The sequence below is a fragment of the Salminus brasiliensis genome, chromosome 25 (assembly GCF_030463535.1).
Source record: "Salminus brasiliensis chromosome 25, fSalBra1.hap2, whole genome shotgun sequence".
NCBI lineage: Eukaryota > Metazoa > Chordata > Actinopteri > Characiformes > Bryconidae > Salminus > Salminus brasiliensis.
In genome coordinates this window covers 3,009,919-3,034,507 of record NC_132902.1, presented here as the reverse complement: position 1 = coordinate 3,034,507, position 24,589 = coordinate 3,009,919, and the positions used below count along the sequence as shown (strand labels likewise).

General features: G+C 48.1%; 1 protein-coding gene across 1 annotated transcript in view; it reads left to right on the top strand.

Annotated features, from left to right (window-relative positions):
- The first annotated feature begins 240 nt into the window (after positions 1-240).
- The window catches only part of crebbpa (CREB binding protein a), a 48,202-nt gene continuing 23,853 nt past the window's right edge, over positions 241-24,589 (top strand). The window contains exons 1-4 of the mRNA XM_072671400.1: positions 241-1,286; positions 17,952-18,625; positions 22,507-22,677; positions 22,817-23,063. Coding sequence (XP_072527501.1) covers positions 1,193-1,286; positions 17,952-18,625; positions 22,507-22,677; positions 22,817-23,063 — 1,186 coding nt within the window. The 5' untranslated portion in view covers positions 241-1,192. The remainder of the gene's footprint in view (positions 1,287-17,951; positions 18,626-22,506; positions 22,678-22,816; positions 23,064-24,589) is intronic.

The following is a 24,589-nucleotide window of genomic DNA, read 5'->3' as shown; positions in this document are numbered from 1 at the left end:
TGTTTATATATATATTTTTAAATATGATAAAAGAATATTTGGAACTCCAAAACACCGGGTTTGATTGCACTCCGCCCCCAGAATACAAAGACCCAGCGGAGCTCCCTCCGTCCCTCCATCCGCGGTCCTGCAGCGCCCCCAGCGGCCGCCCCGCCTCCGTGCTGCGCCGCTGTGACGCACGCTCCGTTACGTAGGGCGTGATCGCCCCTCCCCCGCCGCGCGCGCTGGAAAAAAGAGAAAGAAACTTTTTGTATCGGAGGATCAACAGCCGCCATCTTGTCGCGGCTCGGCTTCGGGATTTTCGATACGGCGCTATTTGTTACTGAGAGCCGGAGCGCGGCCAGGCGGCCTCTCACCCCCCGCGCGGCCCCAGACGACGCGCTGAGATCGCGGCGACGGAGATTTGGGCGAGAAATCGTGGAATCGAGCGGCGGCTGTCGGCCGAAAAGCCCCTCGTTGTGCGCGGTTTCCCCTCCAGCCCGGAGCGCAGTGTTGTTTACGGGGAGCCGCCGCCGCTCGCTCGCTCCGTCCGTCCGAGCTCAGACAGCGTCGCGGGGGCTCGGCTCGCGCTGCACGGAGAGGGGCTCGGGGGCGGTTTTTGCGCGCGGCTGCGGGTTCTGGGCGAATCCGGCCGCTGGTTTGTTTCCTTCTCACATTTTTGCAGGGAATTTTTTTTGGACCTTTAGAGGAGAGAGGGGCTTCGCTCGCTGTGATGCACATTTAACGTCGTCCGGTGGGAGGGAGGGACACACACACACACACACACACACACACACGCACACACACACACACGCACGCAGTATCGGGGGCTATCAGGCAAACACATGCGAAACCCGCGGCGGATGGGCTTCGCGTCGCGCTCGGCTCCGTGTGTGTGAGGCGGGCTCTCCGCGGGCTCTCCGCGGGTCTCCGCGGCGGTTTAGCGGCGATAATGTGGCGGCTGGGTGTTGGATTATCATGGGGTGAATGGCGGTGGCGACGCGCGGCGCTGTTGTTGCTTTTTTGAAAACCCCCTCCTCGCTGCTAGCCAGCCAGCTAGCTAGCTAGCGCACCTCCACCACCACCTCCTCCACCACCTCCACCTCCTCCTCCACCTCCTATTTTATTTATTTTATTTTTTTTTTAAACAAAAACACCGTGTAAAGTACCTTCTCTCCTCCTCTTGCTTCTGTTTTGCTCCTCCGCGGCGAAAATGGCTGAAAATCTGCTCGACGTCGGACCGCCGAACCCGAAGAGAGCGAAGCTGACAGCACCTGCTCTGCCTTCAGCCTCGGACGGAGCAGCAGGTAACGACAGCAGCGCCGCCCGCTGCTCCACCCGCCCCGCTCCTCCGCCCTGCCCCGCGCTCGGCCTGCTAGCTAATTAACCCCACAAATCATGTTAGCGGTTGTTGTGAATATATATATATATATATATATATGTGTGTGTGTGTGTGTGTGTGTGTGTGTGTGTGTGTGAGAGGCCACAGGAGCGCCTCAGTTGGGGTAAGGGAGGTGTAGCATAGGGAGGTTGGGGGTGGGGGGGTTAGCTAAGCTAGGCTAGGCTAGGCTAGGCTAACGTAGCTAGCGGTAGCTAAGTGGCTATCTAGCCGCCGGGCTAACGCTGGCAGCCGGTTGTCACTTTACACCCCTCAGGTAGGTTTTTTAACCCTGGAAGAGAAACATAGACGCGTGTTAACCAGTAAAACCCCGGGCTTCAGGTGTCTGGACGTGGCGGCGTTTCCTCAGGGCCGCTCTGCGCTCAGGAAGCCGCTGGGTTGAGAGGAGAGTCGGGGCGGCTGAGGGAGGGAGAGAGAGCGCGAGTCCCAGCGCCTCACCACCACCACCACCACCTCCACCTCCACTACTCCTCCACCTTCTTCTTCTAGTCCTCCTCACCTCTGACTCTCCTGGATTAGCTAGTTACCCACCCCTCTCTCTCTCTGTGTCTCTCTCTCGCCTCACTCCTGTCACCACAGGGCGGGTAGCAGGCGGGTAGCAGGCAGGCAGCTCTCCCCCCCACCCAACCGTCCCGAGCCGCTGCAGCAGCCACTGCAGTGCACCGGCCGTGGAGATGTAGAGCAGTGTGTGTTTTCAGGCTTGCAGGCAGGAGACTGGACGATATTTCACTCTGCTGCAGCTTCTGAGCTGTTTGCCATCCTTAATGGATGGTTTCAACATGTGTTTATTCTTATTTCCCCCATATAAACACACGGGGAGGCCCGTCTGAGGTGCGGGCGATGTGGTGGTGCTGGAGGGGCATCGCGATACTGATACTGCTGCTGCTGCTGCTGATGATTTTCTGCGAGTATCGATTGAGCGATCAGTGACGTCTCAGATAAGCCCTTGTTTTTTAGATGGATCGCAGTAAACGGCAGTGCCGATATGTGAGCGATATGATGAGTTATCAGGTTGTGATCAGATGCGTGATCGGATTTATGCTACGATGTAGTGAACGCTCAGGGAAGCCGGTCTGAGATTGCGGTGTGGTGGTATTTGATGGGTGTTGTGATGAATATAAAGCTGATACTTTTCTGAGAGTGTCGGTAATGTCGTTAATAGTCAATGAACAGTCTGGTTCAGGACCTTCTGTGTGATAAACAGTCGGGGAAGCCGGTCTGAGGTGTGGGCGATAAGATGGTATTGAATAGGTATCGCGATACGTTAAAAGGCTGATACTTTTCCCAGAGGAATGACTAATCGTCTTTATTCTTGGCTATAATTGTATTGATTTCGCCAGCTTTCACGGTGTACACATCTAAAACGAGGGTAGTGTGAGCATAACGGCAACTAAACTCTTAAACAAGGTGTTTTTGGGGATTTCTAAAGGTAGACTTGGGCGATATCGTGACAATTCGTCAGATTGTGGTCGAATACACGACTGAGTTTACACTCTACATAGTAAACGCTCAGGGAAGCCGGTCTGAGATTGCGGTGTGGTGGTATTTGATGGGTGTTGTGATAAATATAAAGCTGATACTTTTCTGAGAGTGTCGGTAATGTCGTTAATAGTCAATGAACAGTCTGGTTCAGGACCTTCTGTATGATAAACAGTCGGGGAAGCCGGTCTGAGGTGTGGGCGATAAGATGGTATTGAATAGGTATTGCGATACTCTCAGAAAAGTATCAACTTTTTAACGTATTAAAGACCAGACAAATGACTAATCATCTTTTTTCTTGGCTATAATTGTATTGATTTCGCCAGCTTTCACAGTGTACACATCTAAAACGAGGATAGTGTGAGCATAACGGCAACTAAACCCTTAAACAAGGTGTTTTTGAGGCTTTCTAAAGGCCGTATTTGTAGGTAGACTTGGGCGATATCATGACAATTCGTCAGATTGTGGTCGAATACACGATATAGAGTTGTTTCAATAGTTATATAGAGTTTACACTCTATATAATAAACAGGGAAAGCCAGTCTGAGGTGTGGGCGATAAGATATGGTATTTAATAGGTATCGCAATACTTTTCTGAGAGTATCAATAATATCGTTGATGGTCACAGACCAGAAGCATGAAGAACCTTTTCATTCCAGGCTGTAATGTTAGAATAGCAGTAGTAGGTTTAGTTAGTCGCCAGCTTTCACGGTGTAAATAGTGGTGTACACATCTAAAATGATCTGTAAGATTAATGTATAGTCTTAATTTAAGTATAACGGCTCATAAACCCTTAAACTGTTAAAGTGTTTTGGAGGATTTATAAAGACCGTATTTATAGGCTTGGCGATATTATGATAATACACGACTGAGTTTACACTCCATATAATAAACAGTCAGGGTAGCGAGATGATTGTATTTAATAGATATTGTAATACCTGCTGTTTCTGATGCTTTTCTGGGAGTTATCAATAACATTGTTGATAAAGACCGAAAGCATAACCGATAATTATTCTTGGCTATAATCTTATGTAGTAGGTTTAGTTAGTCGCCAGCTTTCATAGTGTAATTAAGTGTACATATCTAAAACCAGGAGACGATAAATGTACAGTCTAACAGCCAATGATGCCCTAAATACAGAGTTTTGGGGATTTCTAAAGGATGTATTAATTTACTCTAAGGTTTACACTCGATATAAACAATCACGGAAGCCAGGGTGAGGTCTGCGTTATGATGGTGTTTGATGGGTATTGTGATACATGCTGTTGCTGATGCTCTACAGAGAATATCGATAATATCATTGACGTTAATCGAAGACCAGAAGCATAACTAATCATCTATATTCTAGGCTGTAATGTTAGACTAGTAGTAGTTGCTTAGTATGACGGCTCATAAACCCTTAAACGTGGTGCTTTTGGGGATTTCTTATGGTCGTATTATAGGTAGATTTGGGCGATATCACAATAATTCGTCAGATCAGGGGGACAATAAGATAATACTTGATGGACATTGTGATACACAAGCAGTACGCCAGTCTTAAACATGGAGAACAGTGTGTTTTCAGGTCTGCAGAGAAAGCTAATGCTCACACTAGATATCCTTCTCTGCTAGAATGGTTAGTTTTGAACATTTTTACTGGTAATAAACCCAGTTTGAGGTGGTCAGGATTGCGATACGTTGTTGCTAATACTTTTATTTGTGGTGTATCGATCTCCTCGATAGGTATAGTTGGCATCTTTCATTTATACAAACGGCTTATTAATTCAATGTTAATTAATTAATTTGTTTGTTTTACAATTATCGATCTACCAGAGGCAGATTTATGTTGGCTCAATAGCGTTTGTTTTATATGATCTCTGATTTAGAGTGCGTTACTAATATTGAGACATGTTGGGTCATTAAAAAAACTAAAATTTCTAAATTCAATTTGTATTATTTTTTAAAATCACAATATAGTGCTGGCTGCTAGAACCTCAAGTCAATATTATTGTTATCATATATAACGTTTTACCTCGATTACGATTAATAGCCCTTTTTATAAGCTACTTGAGTTGCTCAGTTGGCTCGATGTTGAGGTTTTTCTTCATGTTGCAGACTGGACACTGAAAAGTCATGGGACTTCACAAATCCAAATTATCCACATGAGCATAATAACATAATTATGTCCATTAGAGGTTCGGAATGTATGTTTTGATAAATATCTGGTTAATTGCCCAACACTGTCGCAGTATTTATCGCAGAATAAGAAACAATTGCAGTGTTATGTATGTATGTAAAATCTGAATGAATGAATGCCTCAGTAAAATAACGGTGTAAATAAAACCCTGTAAAGGTAAATAGTGTATATTAACACATCTAAAACCGAGAGGAATAGAATATAGCATCTCGAACCACTAACCTTCATGTTTTCAGTGATTTCTGAAAGCTGTATTAGAAGTTAGGGGTCGGCAGTAGGTCAATATTTATGGTTATTGCGATACGTCATGGCGCTCATGCATTTCTGAGTATATTGATGATCTAGTTGGATGGAATTAGTCCTGTAGTTAATAAAGGATGTAGTGAAACGATATGTATCGTTATATATTGTTTAGTCGGCTCTTTTAATACATAAAACGTAAAAACGAGGTGTAAAAAAAACTGAACTGGTAAAATAACGCTTGCTAAAATAATTAGAGTAATTAAGCAATTTTAAGCAATTTTAAAAGGTGGAAGTTGATGAATATGGCAACATTTTACCCTCCTGTGATAAATCGATACACTAGACTATATACCTTTCTGAAGACAGCCGGTTTGAATGTGTGGGCAATGTGATAATTTGATGGTTATTGCGTTAATGTGTTTTGTTGTCGTGGCTTTTCTGCATATGTTGACGGTATTATTAACGCAACGTCGAGTAATTAAGTAATGAAATAACTATGTTTAATTAGCTGCATTTTTATGTAAATGAGGATAACGGTGACGTACAACAGTGTAAATAAAATCCTGCCGTGGAAACTAGTGTGAATTTACATTATTACAATTATCACAACTCTTAACTAACCACTGCGCTCTGAACTAACTGAACTCGCCAAACCAGGCGAGGCACAGTTCATCACCCCCTGAACAGAAAAGGGTCTTCCTCAAACTGAGGAAGCGAACAGTCGTCAATGACGGCTCTGTCTGATGAAGCATTAGGAGCATTAGGAGTTAGCATTATCCCTCCTCCACCAAACTTTACAGCTGGCACAGTGCAGTCAAGCTTGGCGGGTAACGTTCTCCTACCGTTCGCCAAAAACCCAGACTGGACCAACAGACTGTCACATAGGGGAGCGAAGACCCCCCCTCCTAACCAGCAAGCTGATTAGCTCTCTTCACTTCACATGTTGAGTGCTGCGAGAGCCCCCGTTCATATTCGAACCGGAGGCCACATATAATTTCGGGTGGTTCGGGTCCCTTTAGAAGCCTGAGAGGCGAGAATTGATCAGTTACAGTGAGGAACGTTAAGATTGTGCTCATGTTTAACATCGAAGCGCTAGAGAACCGAGAACCGAGAACCGGAACGTGAGATTAGAGGGAGGTAGAACCGGAATTTCTGAACCAACGTGGAAGTAATTAATACTTTGTTGTTGTCCGCACACGCTTTGAACTTATAATTTGACATTTTTGCATTGTAAGGCATGTTTACAGTATAATCAACAGATGAAGAGCCATTAGCCTGAAACGGGTTACCCTTCGATAAGCTAGCTGCCTGAGGCTAAAGCACAGGGATGCCCTTTGAAATGAGCTTTAGTGTGTCTAAATCTGTAGAATAGATGTAGTCGTTTATAATTATGTAATTTATCTATTACGTTCGACTTTGTGTTCTGGCTGGGCGATATATCGTAAATATCAAATATTCTAAGCTATTTTATACAAGAGAGGAAAAAACTACAGTGTTACTTTAGTACTGTTATATGCTGTTATATGCTTATGCGATCGTACCTGGGTGTTTTTTGTGGAACTGGTTTGGTTTCCGGAGTCGAAACCTCACAATTAAAGGAGCAATTCGCAATTCAGACATCACATTTAAAGGAGCAGCATGCAACCTTTATTTCACCAGCTCGATCAACTTATTAAAATACCACGGATAGTGTAATTGGCTTATGTTTATTATTGTTATTATAAAAAAGAAACCATGCATGCCGTGTCTTTGTTGTCGGAAATGCAGAGCGATGCTTTAACTTTATACTTTATGGTTTATATCATTGTGTATCTTCTCACCATTTCTGTTAAGCAGATCGAGATATTAGTGTTTTTATTATTTATTTATTTATTTATTTATTTAAGGAATATCACCCAGCCCTACTTTAAGGAGCCGATCACAGCCGAAATGGTAGACCCCTGATGAACTTATTAATGCGAGGTTAATTGAAAATGCGCATGATCCCCTTCCGGCACCGATTTATGGATTTCCAAGTGATAAAAATGATATACCGGTTTCTCGCTCTGTATTATGGCTGATTTGGGCCACTCCAATGCCCCAAAGGTCTGTTCTTTCTGCTTCGTCTGAAGGCTTGAAGTGCCATCCCGCCATTTATGTTCTTGCAGGGCGTGAAAGTCCAGGAACGAGGAATAGGCTGCGGTGCCTCCTGTGTTTTATAATGGGATGGTCCGACATGGGTGACCTAAGGATTGCACTGAATGTCTGGCCAGAACTTCTGACACACCACAGGACCAGGAGGTTTATTGGTTGGTGCTTAAAAAAAAATGGCCAGGACATGTTATAGCGCCACCTTGCTGTACTACTCCTGTACTACTGCTGTGTGGCTTTGATGCAGCTCTCTCAGATTTGGCGGTCAAAGCCACCAAGTCGGTTGTGGGGGTCCGTAGCCTTTGCATTCACGTTACCAGGTCGAAGTGGCACAAATCCGATTGATTGATTATTTGTTTATACTTTAATGTAGATCTGATCAAAGCTGTCTGGACCCAGAAATCAGATATTTTGCGAATCGGATCGGAGCATGGCTCGTTAACCTACGTGAGCGTGAACCTTTTGTAAAGGAGGCCTTAGACAGCGTTTAGCGCTGCTCAAGTATAATATGGGGTGGTTTAGGGGGTTCAGACTTTTGGGTGGTCCTCTATAGTTCTTAAAGTTCTTAAATAACGTGGTTTAGGTGCAGGCATTTGGGCAGGACCGGCGGGGCGTGTTCAGGCACGTTGTGAGGGAACCCAGCTTGGCCTACTCTGGTTAACGTGGAGCAGGTGGGAAGGCAAAATAATTTTATTCACTTTAAGAATTTTGTTTTATTTGTATTTGCGGACACCAATCGGGTGTTTTCAGATCCGTTCTGAGCCGTTCGGCCCCCTACAGACCACCCCAAACGGTCTAGCATAGGTGATGGATGTTGGCCCGGTCTCCTGAGTGTTCAGCGAGCAGGTCGGAGGAGTGTTGGCCTGCGCAGGAGTAGCAGAACTCCTCCTGGGTTCCCTCGCTGAGCTGTGAGGATGGCGGTGGTCAGACTCGGCCGTCTGGCTGCCTCTAGCAGAGCTGAAAAGTGACTCAGCGGGTTTTGCCACAATGTGGCCTAATCCTGGAGCGAAAAGGAATCGCGACTTACTGACTGTCCCACTGACTGCCGGACTCCTCACGTGCTGGGAAAGAAACTACAGTAGAGGAAGCGACGTCTCGCTGGCTGCTGTTTACGTTCAGCAGGTTAGGTCAGTTAAGGTCAGTAGAGGGATGTACCCCAAACTACTAGCCTGAGTTACTCTATGCAATTCCTGCCCTGACTTCACCCTGAGTCTGCACACTTTTGGTCTCCTGATAACTTAATTTCAGACTCTGAGCGTAATCTAGTAATATACTGGTCAGCGACTCGTCAAACCTGGGCACGGGAAGTGCAGCTTTGGGCAGCATCTTATTTTAATTCTACCTTCCACCTTAAAGGATGCAGCAGCTACATTCTGGTGCTCGTAGCTTTAGTATTATAAAATGTTATTAATAATTATTAATGTCATCTAGGGATTTAAATGATGATTTAACGTGATAGTGTCCAAAAAAAACATCGATAAGCAGGTTTACTCTGTTTGGTTACCTCAAATTTTCATACCTTGGTATTACCTAAAACTGATATATCGCTGCAACCCTACTATTGTCACTAAACCTTGTATTTTCACTTTTATTCTGACTTGGTTCTAGTGTTTCGTAATGCTGTTGGATATCTGGTGTGAAGCGTAGCATTGAAGTCGCTGCTCTTCAGTAGAATCCGCTGTGGGTTGGGACGGTTCGGTGTACCTCGGTAAACGCCGCGATTCAGTGTGATGGTTCTGAACTAGCGCTGGTTTTAAACCGGGAGCAGTAAAGGCTGGTGACGTAGATCATTTCCACCTGTGAGAGGAAAATGTGAGGTGTGGTGGTGTTTGTAGCAGTTAACGTTGCAGTGATTCCCAGATTAAGGTTTTATTTATCATTAACACAAAAGGAAAAGTTATTAATACAACTAGAAATGGGCCGGTCTGTGTTTTTGGGAGCTGTGCCGATCATCTTTCAGTACTGTATTAGTCTATTGTAGCCTAGGGATGCACCGATTCGATACTAGGATCGGATGTCGGCCCGATACTAACAAAATTTGCTGGATCGGGTATCGCTGCCGGTATTCTAGGCTTTATGACCCAGGATCAGAGTAACCTATAGACCTCATACACACATTATAGCAACAGCAAGTCTCCTCCTATATAACCAGCATGGTCCCTCGACCCGTCATCAACCGCCAGTGAGTAATCCAGCTCGTCTTCCATATAAGGAGAATTGTGAGGGGAGGGGCTGCTCGCTCCTCTTTAGTCTCATAGACTTCCAATTCAGAACAAAAGTCCTGAGCCGAGGTCCAGCACAACTGTTAGGAAAGTAATGGTTACGTCAGCCCTGATGCCTTCAGTCTCTTCCAGATGGTCAGATATATGGTTTATTAATTCTACGATGGTATCGGGTATCGGCAGATACGCAAACTTCATGTATCGGTATCGGTATCTGTATTAAGGCGACTCCTTTAGCTTTCCAGCGGCTGCTGTGTTTCCTCTGGTGGGTAAACGTGGTCTGCACAGGCAGCTGTTCTGTGTGGTTAGCGGTGTTGGCTAGCTCTGCTGTGTTCTGATACTCACTCACTCACTGTTCTGGCTGGTGAGGAGGGGTCTTTACTCTGCTGCCCCCACTTTCTACAGATGTGGATGTACTGCTGTAATCCTCAACTCACGTATCTGATCTATCGGGCTCGGCCACATTGGAGAGATATTGACCAGTATCGCCGTGTGTTTTGGCTGAAAATCAGGACGGATGCATAGCAGAGCGACGTTTCCTTCCTTCTGATAATGTATTAAAAGGTGTTTTTAATAATGATCATCTATCCTTAAACTATTTGAAGTGTTTGAAGGTAAATAATGTGTTATCAAACTGAAAATAATGTAATAATTACGACTAATGGTCTTTATATTGGAGGTATATTATTATTATTATTAATGTACTCCTGCTGTTGAGTAAACAGAGCAGGCTGCTGAAAGCGAGGGGTGTGGATTTTAGCTGGTTTTGGTCGTTGATGAGAGGTCGGGGGCACTGAGTTCAGTGAACGGATCGGGCCCGTGGATCAGCCTGATTTTGTGAGTATCAGGGCAGAGGTCTCTGATTGTGGCGGTGGTCCTACAGAAATGTGTTCAATAGTAAAAATGTCTATGAGTAGTTTCCCACTCCTTCCTAGGACATGCAGGGGGCTGGGGAGACGTCCGGAGCGGCGAATTGCAGCTCTGGGACCCCGCAGGGCTGACAGATGGGTTGGGATGGCGGGGGGGGGGGGGGCGCGAGCACGTGCGCTCGCTATCCTCCTCCTAAATGAAAGCCCTGAAAAGTCAACACTCCTCCAAATGGCGCGTAACCTGAAGCCAGGCGTCCCCTGGCAAAGGCCAGAAGTCAGGGCTGGAGGATGTTCCGCAAGAGTAGCTCGGGACGGCCTGGCTCGCAGCCCTGTTGTGTTGGGTAATTTAGAGCCGCTCCGAGGAGGGATGAGCGCGGGTCGCTCGGAGATTAAGGGGCGCGCTCGTCATTGGCTGGTCTGCCGCGATCAAAGGCTTAGTGTTGGACGCGAGTGTCGTCGTAAATGAACCGAGCCTGGAGAGAGTCGGGCTGAGAGTCGGTGAGCTTTGAGAAGAGGCCTGGGCCTGGCGTTGATGGAAGCCAGAGGCCTCATTTATCACGTCTGGTGGGAAGACTGCCTTGCCTGGCTGGTTTTAAGGTGCCATTCACGTCCTAAAAGGACGGAGTAGCCGGGGTTGGCGGGTCGGGGCATGGCCATGTTGTTTAGACCTGTAGCGTTCAAATATCCCAACCAGGAGTCGGGTTTTTAGGGATGTGCTAGGCTAATGTTGCTAACAAGCACTGGACTTAGACTGTCACCAACCTCCTGTCTGTACATCCGCTCTCAAACGGCAGGTCGGCTGTTGAGCATTTTAGCGAATCATTTGGCTATAAATGATTCAGTATCTACTATAAATGGTTCAGAAATGGCTATAAACAATTCAGTATCTACTATAAATGGTTCAGAAATGGCTGTAAATGATTCAGTATCTACTACAAGTGGTTCAGAAATGGCTATAAATGGTTCAGAAATGGCTGTAAATGATTCAGTATCTCCTATAAATGGTTCAGAAATGGCTGTAAATGATTCAGTATCTACTATAAATGGCTCAGAAATGGCTGTAAATGATTCAGTACCTACTACAAGTGGTTCAGAAATGGCTATAATTGATTCAATTACTGTCTGAAACTAATATGCGAAATTGTCAAATATCCCAACCAGGAGTCGGGTTTTTAGGGATGTGCTAGGCTAATGTTGCTAACAAGCACTGGACTTAGACTGTCGCCAACCTCCTGTCTGTACATACGCTCTCAAACGTCAAGGCTGTTGAGCATAGCTGTTCCAGTTTTAGCGTAACTGACCACGTAACTGGCCGGTCTGTCTGCTGTGGTTTTTTTTTTTTTTTTTTTTTTTTTTTTTTAATGGATTTTTCAAGTAAATAAATTAAGTAATATAAAAAGTAAACTTCTACGATATGAGATTAGCCTAGCGTCTCCAGTTCTGAACTAAAGAGGCACACCAGGTACCAGGCCTTTCTTGGCTGATAGACTGAATCTGGGGGTCAGTGATCAGTCATGTTCATATGATATTAAATGATTCAGCGTCTGTACAAAATGAGCTGTAATTGATTCAGTATCTACTTTATGATTCCTGCTATAAATGATTCAGTACCGAGTATAACGGAGTTAGTAGTTTCTATAAATGATGTAGTAATTACCATTAATGCTTCTATGTTTACCGAAAAATCACTGCTTCTGCTACGAGCGATTTAATAACTGGTCTGAGCGATTCAATATCGGCTGTAAATGATTCAGTATCTCCCATAAATGGTTCAGTATTGGCTATAGATGATTCAGTATCTAGTATAAATGGTTCAGTATTTACTGTAAATGGTTCGGAAATGGCTATAGATGATTCAGTATCTACCATAAATGGTTCAGAAATGGCTGTAAATGATTCAGTATCTACTATAAGTGGTTCAGTATTTACTGTAAATGGTTCAGAAATGGCTATAGATGATTCAGTATCTACCATAAATGGTTCAGAAATGGCTGTAAATGATTCAGTATCTACCATAAATGGTTCAGAAATGGCTGTAAATGATTCAGTATCTACTATAAGTGGTTCAGTATTTACTGTATATGGTTCAGAAATGGCTATAAGTGGTTCAGTATTTACTGTAAATGGTTCAGAAATGGCTATAGATGATTCAGTATCTACCATAAATGGTTCAGAAATGGCTATAGATGATTCAGTATCTACCATAAATGGTTCAGAAATGGCTGTAAATGATTCAGTATCTACTATAAGTGGTTCAGTATTTACTGTAAGTGGTTCAGAAATGGCTATAGATGATTCAGTATCTACCATAAATGGTTCAGAAATGGCTGTAAATGATTCAGTATCTACTATAAATGGTTCAGAAATGGCTGTAGATGATTCAATTACTGTCTGAAACTAATATGCAGCTGGATCTTTGGAGGTGGACCCAAATTAGTACAAGAACTAGAAGTAGACACGGAACAGTTGACAATCACATGAACCAGCACCACCCACAGGAAGCATTTGAGCAGGTAATTGATCTGCAGTGGTCACCAGCCCTGGTTTCCTCCCAGTCTGAGCTTCCTAGAAGCTTTGCCACATCTCTTTGCAGTCATTCAACCGAGCGCTCAGACAGGTCCTTGACACCCCCCCCCCCCCACCTGGCTGCCACGCCCTGGTCCGTATTCAACAAATGCCTCGTAATTGGGGTCGCTTATACCATGACACCCTGATGGATGCGGTTTATGCAGAGCGCAGCTGGTTTCTGGACCTGCTCGGAGACGCTTTATAAACAAGGCCCCCGGTCCCCTGCTAATGGTTCTGCTCTGGCTCAGACCGCGGAGGCTCATCTTTCAGCCCGGCGTCTGCTCTCCGCAGCCTCCCGGAACCTGGCGTGCTCAGTCCTGCACATGCCGTCACGCAGACATACGCCCGGCGCTAAGGGAAGGGTTCACCTCTTCTTGAGAATGTTTGGTGTTCGTTATTGGACTTCGCCTCAAGTGTTAACTTGCTGACGTTTCCGTCCGAGAGCAAAATTAGGTTTAGTGCCGGGGTCAGATCTTCCTTTTGGTCTTTCAGGCGTGTGTAACGTCGGAGATGCTCTGTTTCTGAAGGCGTTCTTACAGCGGGAGGCCCAGTGAAAGTGGTAGCAGCTGACTTTTGTGATCTTTTGGTAGCGTTGAAGCTAAATACAATCGGAGAAGCAGAGGCACAGTGAAGGGTTACATTATCAAGACCAATTTAGCCAGGACCGTTGGGGACTGTTCTTTGGATAAAACCATCTGATCCAAACGAGTCAACTCAGCATTGCTACCGCCAACCTAGCATCTGCCATAAATGATTCAATATCTGCTGTGAATGATTCAGTATCTACTGTAAATGGTTCAGAAATGGCTGTGGTTCAGTATCTACTGTAAATGGTTCAGAAATGATTCAGTATCTACTGTAAATGGTCCAGAAATGGCTGTGGTTCAGTATCTACTGTAAATGGTCCAGAAATGGCTATAAATGATTCAGTATCTGTTATAAATGGTTCAGAAATGGCTATAAATGATTCAGTATCTACTGTAAATGGTCCAGAAATGGCTATAAATGATTCAGTATCTGTTATAAATGGTTCAGAAATGGCTATAAATGAGTCAGTATCTACTGTAAATGGTCCAGAAATGGCTGTAGATGATTCAGTATCTACTGTAAATGGTTCAGAAATGGCTGTAAATGGTTCAGTAGCTACTGTAAATGGTTCAGAAGCTACTGTAAATGGTTCAGAAGCTACTGTAAATGGTTCAGAAATGGCTGTAAATGGTTCGGTAGCTACTGTAAATGGTTCAGAAATGGCTGTAAATGGTTCGGCAGCTACTGTAAATGGTTCAGAAATGGCTGTAAATGGTTCGGTAGCTACTGTAAATGGTTCGGTAGCTACTGTAAATGGTTCGGTAGCTACTGTAAATGGTTCAGAAATGGCTGTAGATGGTTCAGAAATGGCTGTAAATGATTCAGTATCTATTATAAATGGTTCAGAAATGGCTGTAAATGGTTCAGAAATGGCTGTAAATGGTTCAGAAGCTACTGTAAATGGTTCGGTAGCTACTGTAAATGGTTCAGAAATGGCTGTAAATGGTTCGGTAGCTACTGTAAATGGTTCAGAAATGGCTGTAAATGGTTCAGAAATGGCTGTAAATGGTTCAGAAGCTACTGTAAATGGTTCGGTAGCTACTGTAAATGGTTCAGAAATGGCTGTAAATGGTTCGGTAGCTACTGTAAATGGTTCGGTAGCTACTGTAAATGGTTCAGAAATGGCTGTAAATGGTTCAGTAGCTACTGTAAATGGTTCAGAAATGGCTGTAAATGGTTCAGTAGCTACTGTAAAAGATTCAGTATTTGCTAGATGGTTCTGTCTAGTATGAATAAGTCAGAATTTGCTGTAAATGGTTAAGATATTGCTATAATGATGTTTACAGTGAACAGTCCTAAAACTAGGCTATGAAGCTCACCAGCTTTTCATGGGTGCAGAACACCAATACAATCCTAACAGCAGAGGCAAGCTGGCTCTAATTAAGCTGGCTGTGTGGCATAGCCACCCCCTTGCATTCTGTGACCTCAAGGTGAAGTAAATGATGGTCAGCAAGTGCAAATCGTGGCCGTGGGCAAGTTAAAGAAACCTGGAAGTGAAGTCTGGCCGGGTGGAGTAACGGAAACGGGTGAGCTCTCTAGGCTTCGGGCCGTCTGGTCTAGCACGGAGGTGCCTGAACGAGAGGGCGGCAACCTTAAAGATGGGGATAGACTGAAAGGGGGCGGGGGTGGAGAGTCCGGCTGCTGCACCGCTGGGGTGCCCGTTATCTGCGCGAGTGAAATCCCAGGCGTGCTGCACCTGTCCCGGCCCAGACGCCCAGCCATCATACCAGAGCCAACAAGCGACAGCTGCAGCTGCCCAGCCGGCCTATTTATAGCCCTCAGCCCGAGCCTCCGCAGCCAGCCTCAGAGTCGAGGGAGGGAGGGACGGACGGACGGGGTGGGCCGGTTGTAAAGAGAGTGAATGGGAAGGGGGTGGGCTGGTGTTGGGGTAGTAGAGAATGAATGAAGGGGAGGCAGGGGGGGTGTGTGTGTGCTCTGTGTGGGGTAGGGAAGTTGCAGCAGTGGTGGATGATGCTGTTGTGGAAGCGCTGATATGGGAATTCTGGGCTGATGCCCATTCCCATTCAAGTGACCACCTGAAGAGACCCGGGGGCCTGCGCGGCGGACATCTCGGACTCTGTGATGTATAAATGATGAGCTTTTGACAGTATGCTGTTAGCAAGCTAAAGAGATTGTAGCCGGTTAGCTTTTAGCCTTGCCCCCCACGGTTTGACTTTAGCTCCAGTTTGGTTCAGCTGAGGCGGTCCGGCTCGTTTTCGAGGGAGCAGACGATGGAGAGAGAGGAGATGGTAAAGGCCACTGGGCTTGCTTTAGCTTTTAGCCTAGCACGGATCCCGCAGCACATGCTGAGCAACCACCAATCCCAAAACTAGCGGAGCGTGCTTCAGCACCACCTCCTGAAGTTCCTGTTCGCTGGAGCTCAGTGGGCGGGGTTTAGGTAAACCCCTGGTGTGGGATGTGAAGACTGCTGGATGTTTCTCACCTCCGGCACCTTCAGCTATGCTAAGCTAAGGGCCGTTTCAGGGTTGAGGGCCCCTTTAAATAGTTTGTGGTTAACCCTTCTAAGGCTTACGGGACGGCTGAACGGGGGGGGGGGGGGTGCAGAAGCTCTGAGGTCTCCGAAACAATGCTCTGCCTCCTGGCTCGCCTCCAGAAGCTTTGGTTTGGGGGGAAGGGGGGGGGGTCCTCTGTGTGTGTGTGAGGGGGATCTGCTGAGTGTGTGCGGTTTAAGTCCTGGCGGTCCAGCTGAAGAGTGATTCAGCAAAGACGCCGAGGCGAGGGTGCGCGAGTGTGTGAATGAGCTCGAGTGAAAGGAGGGGGGGGGGGGGGGGGCGAGTGTTGGCGAGCGGGTGAGTGTGTAAGGGCGATAAAAGAGAAAGGGATGATCCTCTCTCGAGTCCCTCTTGTGTGGAGCACCTGCTGTGTGTGTGTGTGTGTGTGTGTGTGTGTGTGTGTGTGTGTGTGTGTGTGTGTGTGTCTGAAGGCAGACGGATTGTCCTCATTACGGCCGGGTGCTGTGCGCTACACACTCTGCATGTAAATCATGGCGATCAGTCCGGCAGGCCTCCCAGCGAGCACGCCAGCCACGGGCTGAGTCTCTGGTGGCGATACGGAGATGCAGGGGGAGCCAGCTGTTCTCCTGGAGAGAAGCCTGAACACTCCCCACTGTTTGAGCAGCAGGGCCGCAGGTCTCCTGGACCTGGATTAAGCCTAGTCCTGGGCTGTGGGGAAGCCTTGGTGAAAATGGCTCCAGCTGTTTACTCGTTTTCTCAGGATAATTATCCCCATTTATTATTATTATTTTTTAGAATTATACTAAGAGCATTTTCTCAGGATAATTTCAAGATGGGTAAATATATTTGGATGATTATTTTTCTGTGGAATAATATTTTCTCAGGGTACTTATCTCAGGATTGTTATCTCTGGATAATATTGAGCATTTTCTCATGATGGTTATCTCAAGGTTTTCTCTAGATAATGAGCATTTTCTCAGGGCAATTATCTCAAGATTGTTTTCTTTGGATAATTGTGAGTGTTTTCTCAGGGTACTTATCTCAGGATTATTATCTCTAGATAATATTGAGCATTTTCTCATGATGGTTATCTCAAGATTTTCTCTAGATAATGAGCATTTTCTCAGGGTAATTATCTCAAGATTGTTTTCTCTGGATAATATTGAGTGTTTTCTCAGGGTACTTATCTCAGGATTATTATCTCTGGATAATATTGAGCATTTTCTCATGATGGTTATCTCAGGATTATTTTCTTTAGAAAATATTGAGCATTTTCTCAGGGTAATTATCTTAAGATTGTTTTCTCTAGATAATATTGAGCGTTTTCTCAGTTATCTCAAGGTTGTTTTCTCTGGATAATAATGTGTTTTCTAATGATGGTTATCTCAGGATTATTTCCTCTAGATAATATTGAGAGCGTTTGAGATGGTTATGTCAGGATTATATATGTTTTTGGAATTATCTGAGCATTTTCTCAGGATAATTATCTGTAGATCATTTTCCTGGGCTAATATTAAAAGCAAAGCGCTACAGTTTTCAGACCTCTTCATGGCCGTAGGTGAGTGCAGGTAAACTGTTGAATAAACCGCGTCTCTTCTGAAGGCCTTAGACCCTCCTAGAACAGCGAGATCTTCGCCTTCACTGGTGCTGAATCAGCTGCTGATCAAGAAGAAAGCTGGGGTTTAGTTTTCTCTCTCTCTAGCTCAAAACGGTCATCCCAAATACGGTCAACATGAGCTCATGTTATGTCCAGTTATGGTTGATGATCAGGATGTACTTCACTTTACAGACATGCCCTTACGTCTCTTTCTCTCTCCCCCACAGAGCTGAACTCCCTGTCATGGGATGACCTGGAGAGCAATCTTCCCGACGAGCTGATTCCCAACGGTCCTAACGGTGACCTAGGTTTGATGAGCATGCCCACCAATGGCGGGACAGGTACGGGAGGACTGGTGCCCGACGCCGCGGCCAAACACAAGCAGCTCTCCGAGCTCCTCCGGGCCGGCAGCAGCACAAACCTGTCCGCGGGGCTCAACTCGGCAAGCCCCACGCCCGGCGGCATGGGGGCGCAGCTGGGCGCTCTGGGGAAGAGCCCGTTGGGCCAGGGCTCGCCCTCCCACCCCTCGCAGGCGCAGAAGCCAGGAGGCGCTGCGGGCGCGCAGGGTAACCCCGCGGGAGCCGGCGGCATGGGGCTCAACGCGGGCTTCAACCAAGCGATGCTGAACAACGCCCAGACGCACGGCATGATGGGGCAGAACGCAGGCGCCCAACAGGGGCAGGTGATCAACGGAACTCTGGGGCCGGCCGGGCGAGGCCGGGGCGCGGCGGGGATGCAGTACCAGAACCCTACGATGCAGGGGGCGCCTTCGGTAGGGGCACCCGTTGCGGCAGCCGGGGCGGCGGCGGCGGGAGGAGCCGGCAGCGTGCTGGCAGAGACTCTAACGCAGGGGGCGCAGCAGATGGGCATGAACGCTCAACAGGCTGGAAATATGAACAAGGTGAGCGAGAGGGAGAGTGACGGCCCGGCTTCCTTTCACATCCGTACCCGACCACAGTGCTCCCCCTAGTGCCAGAGGCTTCCTTCAGCAGGGTAATGAGCCCACATGCACATGACTGGAGTTCTCTGGGGCCTCGGGAAAGACCTCAGGTCATGGTGCGTTTGGGGTACCCTGGCAGTATGTGGTTCATTGCCTACAGTTAGGTTGCCTGCAAGGGTGCACTGGTTAGCCTCGTCTGTAGTTTCATCAGGTTGTGTGTGTGTGTGTGTGTGTGTGTGTGTGTGTGTGTGTGTGGCAGTGAAAGTTTACCCTTTCAGCTGACACTGCTGTGGTTTCGCAGGAAATCGATAGGAAGCTGTTTGTCGCAGACGTAGCTCGCTACTCCCACCACATCAGAGCGCCGCTAGCATCTCTGTCACATTTGGGGGGTCCCCCTCATTTAATGTTGGTCTTTAAAGTTTTTAAATTCTGCCTGTCAGCATGTATATCAGTCCACCGTGCCGACAGACCTGCTAGAAGAGAGAGAGACCGTTAGAGAGAGAGAGAGAGAGAGAGAGAGAGAGAGAGAGAGGGGGGGGGAGAGAGAGATCCACTCTGTTGTGCTCTCTGGGGCTCCGGCTGCTGATGGCAGGCCGGTGATTGGAAAACCACGGCTCGTAGCGGCTGCACCGCGGCTGCTGGACCACTCGGACAGCAGTGCAAGAAGTCGTCGTCTAGCCATTCACTCACAACAGCACGTGAGGAGAGGTTACTAGCTAACTGCTGTTCTAATCAATTATAACATGTGACACTTCATTTATTGATTAGCGATTTGATTTAGGGTTTTTTTTATAATTAATTTTAATAATGTTTATTAAACTAAAAAAAAAAAAAAAAAAAAAAAAAAAAAAGAAATGTCACAGCGGGACGTTTAGCTGTGTAGTGCTGCCCTAGCGGTGAGTGGGCGAGTGTGTTGCCTGGCCGAGAGAATGAATGGCTCTGAGCTCGGCTCGACTTTCTGTAGAGCTGCTACAGCACTCGACCATTAAGCGCGAGAGAGAGGGAGAGCGAGAGAGTGCGCGAGAGCACACAGCAAATCTGTATGTGAATGAGTAAGCACAGAGGGGGAGAAGGAGGGGTGGGTGTGTGTGTGAAGTGCGCGAGAGGGAGGGAGAGAGGGAGCGCGAGTGGAAGGGTGGCGGTGCGTGTGGCGCTCAGCTGGGCTCTTTTATCTGGTCTGCTGGAGCGATGTCAACACAGGAGAGCGAGCGGCCGGCATGCTGCTGGAGCTCAGCGCTGAGGGAGGGGGTGGAGGGGTGGCAGGAGTGGATAAACGGAAGGCGAAGGAGGCGGGTGGGGGTGAGGAGGGGGAAGGGAGGAGGGGGAAGCCCCGGCTTCTGTCTGATGGAGAAGAAAATGTTCCCAGCTACAGCACACAGGCCTGGCTATAGGCCTCGCTCCAGTGGCGGCGCCGTAGGCAGCTGTAGCGGCTCAGCCGGCGCCGTCTTGTTGTTGGGTTTTCTTGTGTGTTGGAGTTCTCCGCTGGAGATGTGGCCTTCAAAGCGGACACACCTTGGACCAACAGGTGTGTTAGGGGAGTGTGTTTAAGCGAGTGTGTCTCTGCCGTGTCTGGTCGGGTCTGTCGGATCTCCCCGGTTGGAGCGGTGGTTTGAATGTTGAGGGTCTTTCCGGTCTACGTGAGGAAGGTACTTGTACAGTGCGATGGAATTCTGGGGTCGCATTTGCAGGGTCAGCCATACTGCAGTACCCCTCGAGTGGAGAGGAGGAAGGGCCCCAACAGTGGGAGTTTGGTGGACCCAGGTGCTGTGTACAGTAGCCCAAAATTCACAACCCTGAGTACGCTAGCCCAGCAGAGGCAGGGTCTCGAACCCACAACCCTGTGAATAGCCCAGCAGGGGTAGCTTGGTGGATCCGGGTATTTAATTGTCTACAGTAGCCCAACAGTGGCAGGTATTGAACCCACCACCCTGTCTACAGTAGCCCAAAGGTGGCAGCAATCAGAACACACAGCCTTGTCTACCACAGTAGCCCAGCAGTGGCAGCTATTGAACCCATCACCCTGTCTACAGTAGCCCAACAGTGGCAGGTATTGAACCCATCACCCTGTCTACAGTAGCCCAGCAGTGGCAGCTATTGAACCCATCACCCTGTCTACAGTAGCCCAACAGTGGCAGGTATTGAACCCACCACCCTGTCTACAGTAGCCCAAACAGTGGCAGGTATTTAACCCATCACCCTGTCTACAGTAGCCCAAACAGTGGCAGGTATTGAACCCACCACCCTGTCTACGGAAGCCCAACAGTGGCAGCTATTGAACCCACCACCCTGTCTACAGTAGCCCAACAGTGGCAGGTGTTGAACCCCCCACCCTGTCTACAGTAGCCCTAACAGTGGCAGGTGTTGAACCCCCCACCCTGTCTACAGTAGCCCTAACAGTGGCAGCTATTGAACCCCCCACCCTGTCTACAGTAGCCCTAACAGTGGCAGCTATTGAACCCCCCACCCTGTCTACAGTAGCCCAACAGTGGCAGCTATTGAACCCACCACCCTGTCTACAGTAGCCCAACAGTGGCAGCTATCAGAACACACAACCCTGTCTACAGTAGCCCAACAGTGGCAGGTATTGAACCCACCACCCTGTCTACAGTAGCCCAACAGTGGCAGGTATTGAACCCACCACCCTGTGTAGAGTAGCCCGAACAGTGGCAGCTATTGAACCCACCACCCTGTGTAGAGTAGCGCTAACATTGGCAGCTATTGAACCCACCACCCTGTCTACAGTAGCCCTAACAGTGGCAGGTATTGAACCCACCACCCTGTCTACAGTAGCCCAACAGTGGTAGCTATTGAACCCACCACCCTGTGAATAGCCCAACAGTGGCAGCTATCAGAACACACAATCTTGTCTACAGTAGCCCTAACAGTGGCAGGTATTAAACCCACCACCCTGTCTACAGTAGCCCTAACAGTGGCAGGTATTGAACCCACCACCCTGTCTACAGTAGCCCTAACAGTGGCAGCTATTAAACTCACCACCCTGTCTACAGTAGCCCTAACAGTGGCAGGTATTGAACCCACCACCCTGTCTACAGTAGCCCAAACAGTGGCAGGTATTGAACCCACCACCCTGTCTACAGTAGCCCAACAGTGGTAGCTATTGAACCCACCACCCTGTGAATAGCCCAACAGTGGCAGCTATCAGAACACACAATCTTGTCTACAGTAGCCCTAACAGTGGCAGGTATTGAACCCACCACCTTGTCTACAGTAGCCCAACAGTGGCAGGTATTGAACCCACCACCCTGTGTAGAGTAGCCCAACAGTGGCAGGTATTGAACCCACCACCCTGTCTACAGTAGCCCAACAGTGGCAGGTATTGAACCCATCACCCTGTCTACAGTAGCCCAAATAGTGGCAGGTATTGAACCCACCACCCTGTCTACAGTAGCCCAAATAGTGGCAGGTATTGAACCCACCACACTGTCTACAGTAGCCCAAATAGTGGCAGCTATTGAACCCACCACACTGTCTACAGTAGCCCAACAGTGGCAGCTATCAGAACCCACCACCCTGTGTAGAGTAGCCCGAACAGTGGCAGCTATTGAACCCACCACCCTGTGTAGAGTAGCGCTAACAGTGGCAGCTATCAGAACCCACCACCCTGTCTACAGTAGCCCAACAGTGGCAGCTATCAGAACCCACCACCCTGTCTACAGTAGCCCTAACCTTAGCTTGTAGCTGCTCCAGAGGCTTGCTTATGCCGGCCTGGTGTTGGTTTCGGTTGGGGAGGAGGGGAGGGGGGGAGGGGGGGGGGTTGCCTCCTTTCCCTTTACCATCACTGTCTGCTTTCCCCTAATGTCTCCTCCTCTTCCTCTGTCTAGATGGGCATGGCTGGGGGCAGTAGTCCGTTTGGCCAGTACCAGGCAGGAGGGCAGCAGCTGGCAGGAGCAGGCGTGAACGCTCAGCTGCAGAATAAAGCCGCGCTTCAGAACAGCCTGCCGCCCTTCCCCACCGACCTGAAGGGCGGCGCCGTGAGCAGCGTGCCAAACATGGTGAGGGTTCTGCGAGGGAGGGCGCTCTCGCCTGTGTGTTTTGGTTCTGCTTCTCAAAAATAAGAATTTAAGAATTTAATGTTGATTTTAATGAAAATGAAGTGTCTGCTTTTCTCTCTCTCTCTCTCTCCGTCTCCAGCCCCAGGCACAGCAGCAGGTATCCGTAGGGATGGTGGGAGGTCAGGGTGTATCGGCCGGCCCCACGGCCGACCCGGAGAAGCGGAAGCTGATCCAGCAGCAGCTGGTTCTGCTGCTCCACGCCCACAAGTGCCAGCGGCGAGAGCAGGCCAACGGCGAGGTGCGCGCCTGCGCCCTGCCCCACTGCAGGACCATGAAGAACGTCCTCAACCACATGACCCACTGCCAGGCCGGCAAGTCCTGCCAGGGTGAGTACTCGTAACCACGTCCCCGCGCTTCAAAGCAGCAACACGCGAGAATCGGTAGGTGTTGCTCCGCGGCTCCCCCTACAGTCGGGAAGTGGAATTGGCGGGTTAGCACAGCTAGCCAATTCCACTTTTTTGGTCCCTGTATGATCAGTGTCCACAGCGGTAGCCTACTGCGCACCAGGGTTGGGCCATGTTTCCCAGCCCTCAATCACACCACGGTAATACTTTGAGGGGGTCTGAAGAAAGTGGAGACCACCCAGCAAAACACTTCAGGCTGCCCTCACTTTCAGTACGATACGACCGGGAGCCGCTAGAAAGGGAATCGGCAGGAGTTCCAGCACAGGTGGAAGAAACGAGCTTCTGAAAGTGGGCGTGGCTGAATGAGGTGGACCGAGCAGGTGGCGCTTCTGTCAACACACACACACACACACACATACCTGTGTGTGGCTGGTATTGCCTGTCTGTTTCCTTTTGTTAGCCACCTCCCACTGCGTTTGTGTGTGTGTGTGTTTTTCTTTGTGAAATGAGTCAGAGTGAGTACACACACACTCGGAGGAATTCCTGCTTGTGTACGTGTACGTGTGTGTGTGTACGTGTGTGTGTGTGTACGTGTGTGTGTGTGTGTGTGTGTTGAAAGTTAGTCAGCAGAGGCAACAGTCTTTAGAAATGTCCCTGTGGATAGTTTCACTTCTCTTTTACCCCAGGTTCTTGGCGTGTGTGTGTGTGTGTGTGTGTGTGTGTGTGTGTGTGTGTGTGTGTGCACGCATGCTTCCATCTCAAGCAGTGATGGAATCCAGTCCAGTGCAGAGTTTTACTTTGGCTTTCCAGGCACTGATTGTGCCAAATACGCTTAACACAGCAGCATAGCCCAGAAAGCACAAGTGTGTGTGTGTGTGTGAGAGAGAGAGACTACACACACACACACACACACACACACACACACGTATCTGAGATGACGTTGCTCCACCAGTTCCATTTTTCCAGAGTGGTCTAGTGAGAAGTTTCTAACATGATGCTCGCAGGTCCTCCACGTACCGCCGCTCAACAATACCACCATATTGAACTGTATGCAAATGAGCCCTCTAACCAATCACAGACGGGTCGCTCTGTAAACGCTCTGGTGACCCAAGATTCAGTCCAATCCCAGCTCCACAGCCCCATGGGGTTCAATTCCTTGGAAGTCTGGGTGACTGGGGTTATGCTGAGCCACACCAATAAAAGAGCCCTTGGGCCAGACTCCTAACGCTCCACTGCCCCCACCCGCACCCCCACGTGTGACCCGAGTAACCTCGTAAGTGGCTCTGGATAAGAGCGTCAGCTAAATGTCGTTAATGTCAATGTTCGGGATGTCCCGGTCCGATCCAGTGACTCGGGATCGGGGGCAGATCCAGGCCTTGTAAAGTACCGATCCACTTCAGAACCACACTCCTACCTTCAGAACCGAGGAGGAGGCTGATGCTGATGCTAATGCACACACACGCACTCTGTGTTGTAAAGGAGCTGCAAGCTGAGTGGTCAGGTGGGTC